The sequence below is a fragment of the Cynoglossus semilaevis genome, chromosome 18, assembly GCF_000523025.1.
Source record: "Cynoglossus semilaevis isolate Cse_v1.0 chromosome 18, Cse_v1.0, whole genome shotgun sequence".
In the NCBI taxonomy this organism is placed as follows: domain Eukaryota; kingdom Metazoa; phylum Chordata; class Actinopteri; order Pleuronectiformes; family Cynoglossidae; genus Cynoglossus; species Cynoglossus semilaevis.
This window is the reverse complement of record NC_024324.1, coordinates 9,083,395-9,094,701: the sequence shown is the minus strand read 5'-3', so window position 1 is coordinate 9,094,701 and position 11,307 is coordinate 9,083,395. Positions and strand designations below refer to the sequence as shown.

The window sequence follows — 11,307 nt, the reverse complement described above, 5'->3', positions numbered from 1 at the left end:
TTGTCAGAGTCTGTTATTGTACACCTCTGTACTCTGCACATGAGTGGGCAGCCACTTTCATTTCCCTGGAGTCGTACGGCGGAGAAAATCACCAGAAAACCTGAGGAACAAGAAATGTCTGGAGAAATTAATCTTTTAATTGTGTCTGTGGAAAACGAGAAAGTCCACAGACACTGATTTTGTTTTTGTTTTTAAACAGGATCTGTTTTTGGCGGAGGTCTGAGACGTGGACTGAGGTCAACAGTCGGAGGCCGTGGGCTACAGAGATCACTGGAGGGAAGGACATTGACTTGATTGGCTGAACAACCGTCCACACACACTACCAGACAGTAACACACACACAGACGTAAACAAGCTGGCTTACGACATGGGATCCTGGACATCTGCCTCAGTACCCCCCCTCGACCCCCCCCCATCTACAGTGTTGGAGACCCAGCTCAGTCCAGTGACCTGTTTTTCACCCTGTTGTGATGATTGTCATGTAACTGCTGTCTGTCATGTGAACCTGTGGATGTTCTCAACACACACACACACACACACACACACACACACACACACTCTCCCTTCACACTTCCTTCTAACCCTCAGACCTACTTTCTCTCTGATGCCCATGTTTCCACGACAGAAATAAAGGCATGACGGCAAATCCACTTATATGTTCCCTGGACAACGCACACACACACATACCCACACACATATATATGCATGACTGAACACGGGCATTCACACACACACACTCACACACTTGAATGCAACAGAAAGCAAAGGACAACATGTTCAGAGGTGCACACACACACACACACACACACATGTAATGACTGAAACATAAAAAATGTAAAACAGGAACCAAGAGGTATCTGCACACAGACACACACACACACACACCCTGATGATCTCTGCGGCCGCTGCATGGTCCTGTGGTGGAGTAAAGAATGAAGGGCTGAAGTGTGTGTGTGTGTGTGTGTGTGTTTACAGCTGATCCTGAGCTTCTCCTTTTCTTTAAATAATAAATCACATCAACCAGTGATGAAGATGTAGCTTCAGTTGGAGGAGGCTGAGATCAAACCACCACCAGTCTGAATCCAGCTGCGTGTCTCCTGACACGCTGAGCAACAGGACGGACACCTCTCTCTGTCACGCCGACCACCTTCTCCTCCAGGGAGCGCAGTTCTGTAAATGACCACACGTCCATAAACAGAAGATGAGATCGACCGTGAAACCATCCAGAGCTTCAGTCCCACAAAAACAGAGAAAAAACTCTGAAACCAATGTTTCACCTTAGCGACAGCAGGACATGAGACTTTATGTTGGTCATGTCCAGAAGGACGGTGTCCTGAAGCTGGAGGAGAACCTGAACCTAAAGAGACAGGGTTAGTCAACAAATAATGAAAGTAAAAAATACATGAGTACAAATAAAAAGTCTTCTATAATTAGCGTGTGTCTGTTGATATAAGCTGCTTCAGCCTGCTGGAGCTGACATCACCGTCGTCAGCTCTCTCTCCCAATGGATGGAAATTCAAACATGACACCAGGGAAACGCCATCTGCTGCTGAAGAAGAAACAGAAGAAACAGAAGAAGAAGAAAGACGGAGAAGACAAGGACGACGACTGGAACTGAGCAGAGAGCTGCTGTGAACGGACTCTGTGGTGAGAGTCGTGTCACTTCCTTCGATGGTTTTACAGGAAATCTGTCCAGCCATCATGGGAGGTGGAGGACACATGGAGACTGATGGAACTACAGACCACTCTGACCTTTCTCAAAGGACTGAGCAGTGAACTGGTGACGTGATGTGGACTAATTGTCTAAAAAATACCCAGGATGCAGTTTTTGTCTCAAAGAATGGTCTCATGATAGAATCAAGTTCTTCTTCTTCTTCTTCTTCTATATTATTTACAGTCTTCGAACATATGATTCTATACAAACACATAACCAAATCTCCAAACCAATGTCTGCTCTGGTTCCAAGCCAACAGTTCTGGGTGTTTTCACAGAAACAGTGAAATGAAGTGAGGGGGGAGTGGTGGAGGGGTGGGAGGGTATGTAAAAAAAGAAGAGAAGGTTAAAGAAAGTGTCCTACATGGATGGACACTCAGGTCATTTATGATCATTATTCTATATCTGTACCATTTCTCTCTCTCTCTCTCTGTGACTACAGCACATGTCATTAATTACTGTATTAACCCTTACATGACCTACAGAAACTTCTGTTAATGTGGACCCCCCCCCCACACACACACACACAGACACAACACACAGAGACAGAAAAACAGACCCTCTGTAACAGCCACTGTAACCAACATTAGGTGCTAACTGTGCTAACAGCAGTCTTTAGCCTTCACCAATTAAGTTGATTACCCCCTAACGAGGAGACTAATTGACACCATCTAATTACAGGGCAGCTACACCACTTCATTGTCAGAGTCCTGGAAGTGACCGCACAAGTTGGAAACTGCTGTCTTGTGGGATCTGTGTGTGTGTGTGTGTGTGTGTGTGTGTGTTTGTCCTTACTGCGTGGGTGTTCAGGGACCAGACAGAAGTGGGACATTACAGAACTGTGACCTTGGTTCAAATGCTGTTGTACAAAAACCACATTCAATCTGAAACAAAAATGAATATAATCTATAATCTAAACTCCATCCAGGTGTTGAAACAGGATTTTCTCTAAAGCAGCTCTCGGTCGGTGAGTTCTTAGTCCAGTCTTTCATTTTCTGGATTTGTTGTGCAATCCTGCTCTGCTGGAGGAAGATTTGCATAATTGTGCAAATTTGTGTTGAGGATTCCTGTAGAAGTATTCATTTACAGACATTTGTGGATAATCTGGGAGAGAGAGAGAGGGAGAGAGAGAGACATGTTTGTGTACACACACTGGTCAAATGTTAATGATTTATTAATTTGTTAGTTTAAATCTTCAGAAGGAACACATGGAAATGAGAGACGGAGAGAGAGGGAAATTAAAATAAATCTGTAAAAATAATAACCACGTCATGGTCTGATTGGTTTTGGTTTTTTCCCATATTTAACTCAGTGGACTGGGAAATGAAAGAGAGAAACGATGTGGTCGACTGGAGGGAGGGAGGGTGAGGGAGGGAGAGAGGAGAAACACAGCTGTAAATGAGTGAGTGACATTAATGTATAAGACGTTAAAGACACAACTGAAAAAAAATACTGTAAATACTCTTTTTCATTTAGTTTTTTTTTTCAAATTCTCTAGAATCCACCCAGAGTCCAAACTCCTACAGGAGGAGGTTAATAAATGAACCATCGGTGTGAATGTGAGTGTGAATCGGAATCCTTCCAGAGTCCAAACTCCTACAGGACGAGGTGAATAAATGAACCATCGATGTGAATGTGAGTGTGAATCACGGTCCAAAAAAAGGGATAAAAGCAACAAACATTTTTAAAAGGTGATTTTAAAAAAATGCGTCACATTTGGACCAACACAGTATCTCTGACCAATCCAAAGCAGGTTCCATTGAGGGTCTATAAAGGTGGGACCACTGGTGGATTGTATTTGCACTCTCAGAGTCCGAGGTCAAAATCAAAGTGGTCGTGTTCCGTCCTTGGCCGTAATGACACTTCTGCAGCCGCTGTGAAGAACCCAGAGGTTGATAAACAAAGAACCTTTAACTGGCACCAGAAACAAATGAATCCACCGACTGTTTGCCTCATTACACCGGCCTTTAGCTCCACCCCAGACAAGAAAGTAATGAGCAGCAGAGCGGCCGTCATTAACCCAAATAACTGCAGTCGTGTTGCTTTCAGGTGGCAAAACTCCAAACCTGTGTGAGACAGTGTGTGAGCTTCACTCCTGGAAAATGTCACTCAGAGTCTTCACGCCTGAATTATACTCATAATAAAAATAAAAAAATCATCATCACTTGTGGCTGAATGGAGGCGTACAGTGACAGATTTCAGTCAACTCCACAGGTAACAGAGGAACCTCAGCCATTATTTACTGCAGAACCTGATGCAGCTGATTAAAAAGAGGCTGAAGGTCCACGAAGGGAATAATTAGAGTGGAAAAACTGTAACGTGAACTTCGATTTCATGCTTCTGCTGCACGCATACGTGTGTGTGTGTGTGTGTGTGTGCACTCTGCTGATTCCATGCCTGCAGCAGTCGTCCAGGCTTATAATGATCTGCAAAGACAGAGAGAGAGAGAGAGATAGAGAGAGATTCAGGATTATGAAACTCATAACACTTGCAGGAGACTTTAAGTCCTTTATTGACACAAACTCTGTGTCACTGCAGTAGAATGAATTCCACAAAAAGGTAAAATAATAAGGAGAAATCTCCCTGCGCGGGGTTTTCACTGCTGATATGAGAACTGTTTGTCTGGGACGGACTTCAATCACTTTGAAGTTTTGTGATTTTTTTTTCTTTTTTTTTTTTTAGAGGTTTTCCTGTTGCTTAATGCAACAGTGAGCAACAATGTGAGGCTTCGTCTTAAAAGCAAAATGCAAATGAATGCATGTTTCATTCCGCGCTCACGGAGATTAGGAGCAGACAAACAGCTGGTGCCAGGTTTTTTTTTTTTTTTTAGTCGTAGCAATTAAACCGAGGCAGGAGACAAAAAGTAGAAACTGATAATGTGGTGTCAATCCAAATCTGAGTGGAAGAAACACGACGGGAAAGCTGGATGTGAACGTCAGGGGCGGGAAAACATAAACTGAAATGATCTCATCACACATAGTAGTAACACATATATGTATAGTAAGCAAATATATATAAGGAAGTGTCTTCCAAACACACATCATAGCAGATCTCACTACTGTTTTAACAATTGACAACACGTATTTAAACTCATCTCTACGTCTTGTACTGCATTTCAGAGAGTCAAGCCATATAATTCCTAACAGAGGAGCACTTCCTAGCGCTCTGCTGCTCACCCACTTTGAACAGTTATAAATAAATATAAACAACATAAACAGCAGCGTTGCCATAAGAGGAGCTCCTTATAGTTTCTACTGGTTTCACTGCTGTTCACTTTTTTCCCTCTACTGTTAAACCCTTTGAAGGGTTGCAGCAGGATCTGGAGCAGATCCCAGCAGTGATCAGACGGGGGCAGCGTTACAGCCTGGACAGTCCTCCACTCATACCTTATTGTCTGGTTGTTAATGTCTGATAATTAATGACTGACTGATTAATAACAAGCTGAATCAGTATTTACTCATTTATTTATCTTTTTCTTTTGCTGTTGTTTTCGTAGACGTGTCTCCTGTTCACTACCAGTTCGTTTAAAATAATCTACATTAGATGCATAGAAATCCTACATTTATAATAGTAACTCTTTTTTTATATTAATTGTTGTTCGTTTTTTTTTGTCTACACCTACACACACACACACACACACTCAGAGGATGCATTGCCCAATTTGTAGACACGGGAGACAAATCAACACAGAGACTCTGAACCCAAACAAACGGGCTTGTTTACTCGCCGTGTTGGTGCAAATTTCAAAAACCGCCCGAACTTCACAAGCACAGAGTCATTTTCTGCACATTCACAGGTGAGTGTTGGATGAGTGCAGCTTATTTATTTCACAGTCAGGCCACAGAGTCTGCAGAAGAGCGGCTATTATTGCAGGAAGAGTGTCAGTGGATGGTGGATGTCTCATTAAAACTGCAATGAAGGGAGCCTCAGCCTTCACACTGGACTTTTTTTTTTCTTCTATTTTTGTTTCTCTACTTTAACTTCATTGTTCCAGCACCTGCAGTATTTTGGATGCACTCATCTGTGGCACTCATGGAGGGATAAGTCAGGAGAATTAGCAGTTGGAAAAGAGTGTGCCTCTAAAAGCCGTATATTCTGCCGTGGTTTCCTGTCAGTGCCGCTGTGATCAGGACTATTGTGTTGGTTTTACAGGGAAATTCCTACAAGTTGAAACAGGTTTTAGTCAAGTTTCAAACTGGGCTCAGAGTTCAGTTTGTTTTGCACTGGCAACATGAGGAGGCGTATGACCTAAAGCAGTGGTTGCCAAAGTGTGGGGCGGGGACTACTGTAGGGCCGCTCAGCAATCAGCATCAAATGGGTTTAAATTTCTATATTTCGTATATACTGTATATATGTTGCCGCAGTGGAAAAATTGCAGTGAACAGTGAAATGAAGTAAAAATAGAAAGTTGTGAACTACGACTAATGAACTAATGACCTTTTTTTATGCTCCTTTTAGATAAACGTTGCTGTCAGTCATCATGAAAACCAGCGTGGCGTTCTGGCTCGGCATCAGCTTTGCCCTGTTTGGATTTGGTAAGAAATAAAAGTTTTTGACTTCTCTCAAAGTTAGAATTGGATTTTTAAGCTAATTGGAATCTTTTAAGTTTATCTTTAGCTTAGATATGAAAATATGGTGAACAGACAGACAGACAGATACTTTTTTTTTCTCGCGGGAAGAAGAGCTCACATTCAGAAGTGTACGTTGCACCCCCCCTCCCAGAGTGAAGGATGATGGGTGAGGTGACTGTGTCTCTGCAGGTTCCTCCCTGCAGTGTTATTCCTGTCCTGGTGGTTCAACCAGCAGCTGTGAAGTCAAACAGGACTGTAACCAGGGTGAAGACTCCTGCCTGACAGTCAAAGCTGAGGGTAAGCCTGTCAGAACAAAACAAGAAAGTTAAAAACTTCATCCAAAGTTATAATAATCTACCTCTCCATCAAGTAAATCCAGTCTTTATCAAAAACGTTGGCCTTTTCTTTGTCACATTTGTATTTATTTTTGGCTTATTGTTTTTTGCTGCATTACTTTTGAAAAGCCTTAGTTATTTTGGGGGGAGAACTCTAAGTCATGTTTTGTGGAAAATGTGAGCTATATTTATCAATTCCTTTTTTAATTCTCTGTGACTTTTTTTTGTCTGTAAGCTATTTATAATAACTGTCTCACTGATGTAATATTTTGCAATTTTCTGAGTTCATTCTAATTAATTTTTTTCACTAACTTTCAGAAACCTGTTGGCTAACTTCTAGTTATCCTTTGGCTAATGTCTGACTTCTTACATAAACATTAGGGATTTTTTTTTTTTTTTGCATGCGTTGAATGTCCACGGACGCCATGGTTACGTCTCAGGAGACTGGCTGATGACATCACATGTATGACATCATGTGTATTTGCTTCTCCTCCTGTCTGATGTGTTTTGATTGTGTTTTCATTTCCATGTTCTCTCCTCACCCCTCTCCCCCCCCCACCCCTCACCCCTCAGGGACGACCTACACCAGCTGTGTGAGGTATGCAGACTGTGACTTCATGACTCTGGCCGTCAGATTCACACTTCCTGGGTTTGAATTCTCATGCTGTCAGTCAAATCTCTGCAATGCCAAGAAGGAGAGTTTAATGGAAAAGTTCAAGAATTTTTTTGGATAAGAAAGGCTAAAAAAGTGTTAAAAAAAGGGGGAAAGAACCAAAGCCCTGTCCTTTGTGAAATCAGTTTGTTGAAGTCATGGTGCAGAAAAAAAGAAAAATCCCCACAACACCGATTACCGATTAATCAGGGCGTCGTTACCGTTGTTCAGGACACCCTGGTGGACAAAAGACAACACATGTCCACTCTGCACCACGTGTGTCTGTGATTTAACATCAATGTGAGTGTCTTTACATCAGCAGGACAGTCCAGGACTCTACAGCGTCTCTCTCTGTCCTTGGAAGAAAAAAAATATTTTTTTTTAACAAGCTGTGGCTGATTTTTGGATAATGGAAATGAAAAAGAGAGAGAGAAAAAGGGTGGGTGGGGCGTGGGGGGGGGGTTGCTGCTGGGGCTTGTTTCTGCAGCAGTGAGTTAAGTACAATGTCTTCATTTGCTGGCTTTAATTAAAAGAAGGACAACATCTGTTATCTGCAACAATGAGTGTGAGTGTGTTTTGGGTTTTTTTTTCTTTCTGTTTTCATATACTCATGGGGACCAGAGGAAAAGTCATTTGGTTCCAAAATGGAACTGAGAATGAACATTAATAATAATAAAAATTAAAAAAAATGAGGCAGAAGAACATATACAGAACCGAGTGGAGTGATGAAGACACGAGGACTTTGGTAACAACGTGGCTTTTCAACAATTCAGTCATTTTCTCAGAGGGAGAGAGAGAAGAGAGAGAGAGAGAGAGAGACAGAAGAGACATCTGTTCATAGATTAGAACCATTAAATAATTTATAAATGTAAATAACAGTTTAAAGATGAATAAACCCCTTTAACATAAACAGATATTTATTACCTCCTCACTCTAGTAGAATGCGTTGTACATGGTTTACAGTAAATGGAGAAATACTGTAATGTAAAGTAAAAAGTATGTCGAGGTAAAACTTAAAAAAAAAAAAAAATCGCAAACAAACACAGAAACACAAACAAACCAAAAAGTTGTTGCTGTGAAGAAAACCAGGTGAGGTCACAAATCAAACCGTTTCCAGTGGACACTAAAAAATAATGACCTCTCCTGGGCACATGAGTCGGGGCCACGGTTACTTTATCATAAGTTGATAATGATACAGGCAACAGTGTGTTGGCCTGTGTAATATATACACTTATTATCTGGGCTGCAGTTATAGCTCAGCCCCAATCTGTCTCCTGGAAATACCTTTATTTACAGCTAATTTGCAACAGGAAGTAGATTTGGGAGGAGGCCCTAATTTCACCTGGATTATGTTTACATTTTGTCAAGATAATGAAAAGATTGTGCCAATAATTTAAAAGGTAATTTGTTCATATTCAGCATATATCTTTTTAATAGGTTTTGTGCTTTTTACATTAGAATACTGACAGAGCCAGGTATTTTAGTGCATATATTTTAGAAATATATTTAATAAATAAATACGTACATACTATATATATATATAAACATCAAAGTTTAAAAAAAAAAATTCCAGTTACAGTTGGCACAACAAACAGACATCCAGATCATCCAGTCTAGCCCACTTGTAGAAATGCTGCTCAGTAGCGCAACTAGTGGCTAGAATTTCCGCAGTGTGTTTTATTGGGTACAAAAAAAAAAAAAAAAAAGACACACTGAAGGAAAAACCTGTCCCAAAGGGAAATTGGTAAAGTAGGACAGGATTATAAATGTGCCGTAATACTCCAAATGTACTGCAGACGGAAAAAAAGAAAAAAAAAGATTCAAAACACATCTCATCAAACGTGGCTGGTCAGAGACGGCTGAGTTTACACGTGTTGAAAAGACCTGTTGTGGAGTGAAGAAATATAAACAGAGAATATATAAGATACAACACACAATAAATAAACAATGACAGAGACGGCGCTGCAGTTTTCTGGAGGTGAAAGTTGTTTTTAATTAACAGCAGATTTTTCTGAAGGTGCTGAAAGAAGACGACGCCTGAGTGAATGTTTGAAATTCAACATTTTCCTGCTCAGAGTTTGCGATGCCTCAGGGGTCTGGCTGTTTCTCACCACACTCTTGTCCTTTTTTTTTTTTGTTTTACCCCTCCACCCCCCCTCACCCACTCCTCCCCTCTTCTCTCTGTTATTGAATTTAAACACAACTGTTTTTGTTTCTAAATAGCAGCGGCTATAAAATGTGAAACTCAGCGCCGTCTGCTGCCATGTTCACTGGCTTGAGACAAAGATGACACTCCTCCCACTCCCACTGCTCAACAGAGTTTTAATTAGTGAAACCAATTAAAGTTGATTTTTATGGCAGATATAAAAAATGAGCAGTATTTGTTTCAATTGTTTACTATTTGGCATTCTAATCCACTGTAAAGCTTTTTTTTAAATCTTGACCATTCTGTCACCTGAGAATAATGACTGCAGTGCAACTCCAGGAGTGATTAAACTACAAAAATTAAAGATGTTAAAAAACAAACTTTTAAAATGACTTTCCTTGAACCACCAGCAGCAGCATCACACACAAACTTTAGTTAATTAGCCTGTAGCTTTAGGCCTGTTATCAGGAGACGAGCAGGTGATGCATCTTCATATACGTGGGCTACACGTCTCTATAAGCAGCCCACATTTGCACTCCAAATGATGCCCACAAATCAGGAGAATGATGTAAGAAGAGAACAGATTCCAGGGATCTGCAGACTGTGGTTGTTGTTCCACAGGAGCTGTTTATGGAAATAGTGGAGGTCGACTTGAGGTCTGAAAGTTTCTGGAGGAACAGCACTTTTTTTTTTGGGATTCCTCCAAACCTCACGTCTCAACACCGGTGTTTGACCCAAAACGTGGATTTGAACCAATCACACATTTTTGGACGAGTTGCACGGGTTAAGTTTAAACATTAGGTATTTACAAAGTCTGCTCCAGCACATGAAGTATTGAACAAGGATTGTTTTATCTTCGGCTTCACACGTTCTGAGAATTAGGTCAGGTCGTCTGCTCGCACGGCACTGATGAAGAGGAAAGTTTGATCCAGATTTTTTGGATAAGACATAATATTTTTAGGCTGTCTAGATGTTGATGATGTTTCTGAGACTCCAGTTTCACCTGCTCTGAGTGGACGTCATCGTCTTCAGACCGCCTGGACCTCGGCCAGGCTTCAGCCCAACGACAATATCCATCTCTCCTTCAGCAGCTGGAGTCAAGACTGAAGAGTTGATCAGTCACATGATCAGTCACAGTGATCAGTCACGGACAGGAATAAGGGGATTAAAAATTGAATTAGAGAACTGTACTGTGACACATCGTTAAGTGGGTTTGAATGTGCAGAGATGACGTCAGAGACTTCCTCAAGATGGTGCAAGAGTACAGGAGGAAACAGAGGAACGACGGATCGTCTGTCAGAGGAGAGGAGCTCTATGACCTGACGTCAGATCCAGTGGTCAGATTTATGAGGAGAGATCTATGACTCAATGTCGGATCCAGTGGTCAGATTTATGAGGAGAGTTTGTGAAACAGTGACAACTGATGAGATGAAGAAGACATGACCACAAGATGTCAGTAATGCAAAAAAAAAAAGAAAAAAGAAAAAAGAAAAGCCGCCATTTCTTAATGTGAAAGGTCATCTGAAGTGGTTGACCCCTCAGGGTGAGAGTCCTGTCAGAGTCAGAGTCAGAGACCAGACTGTTCTTGGCTTCTTCACAAATCACAGTTTTTACGTTTTCCAAACTAAGACCAAAGTTTACCTTTTAACATCTAAAGAATTTAAAAAAAGAAAAAAAGCTAACGAGAACAACAGCTAGTTAATTAAGTCAAGCCAACGTTTCTCCGGCTGCTGTCAACAGGTTGTCACGTGTTCATTCAACTGGTTCATTTCTGTGAAGTCAGCACGATGGTTTGGTTTTTTGTTTGTAATTTTCTGATCATGTTCCACCACTGCAGACCGTCACCATGGAAACCAAACCCAGGGAAAGCTAATTGTATTTGTGTGAATA

At 41.2% G+C, this 11,307-nt stretch overlaps 1 protein-coding gene across 1 annotated transcript; it reads left to right on the top strand.

The window, feature by feature from the left end:
* Positions 1–5,426: 5,426 nt before the first annotated feature.
* On the top strand, positions 5,427–7,643 carry LOC103394283 (CD59 glycoprotein-like). Its single transcript, XM_008331521.3, has 4 exons — positions 5,427–5,509; positions 6,172–6,248; positions 6,474–6,581; positions 7,193–7,643. The coding sequence occupies exons 2-4, from the start codon at positions 6,194–6,196 to the stop codon at positions 7,351–7,353; spliced, it is 324 nt and encodes a 107-aa protein (XP_008329743.1). The 5' UTR covers positions 5,427–5,509; positions 6,172–6,193; the 3' UTR covers positions 7,354–7,643.
* Positions 7,644–11,307: the final 3,664 nt, after the last annotated feature.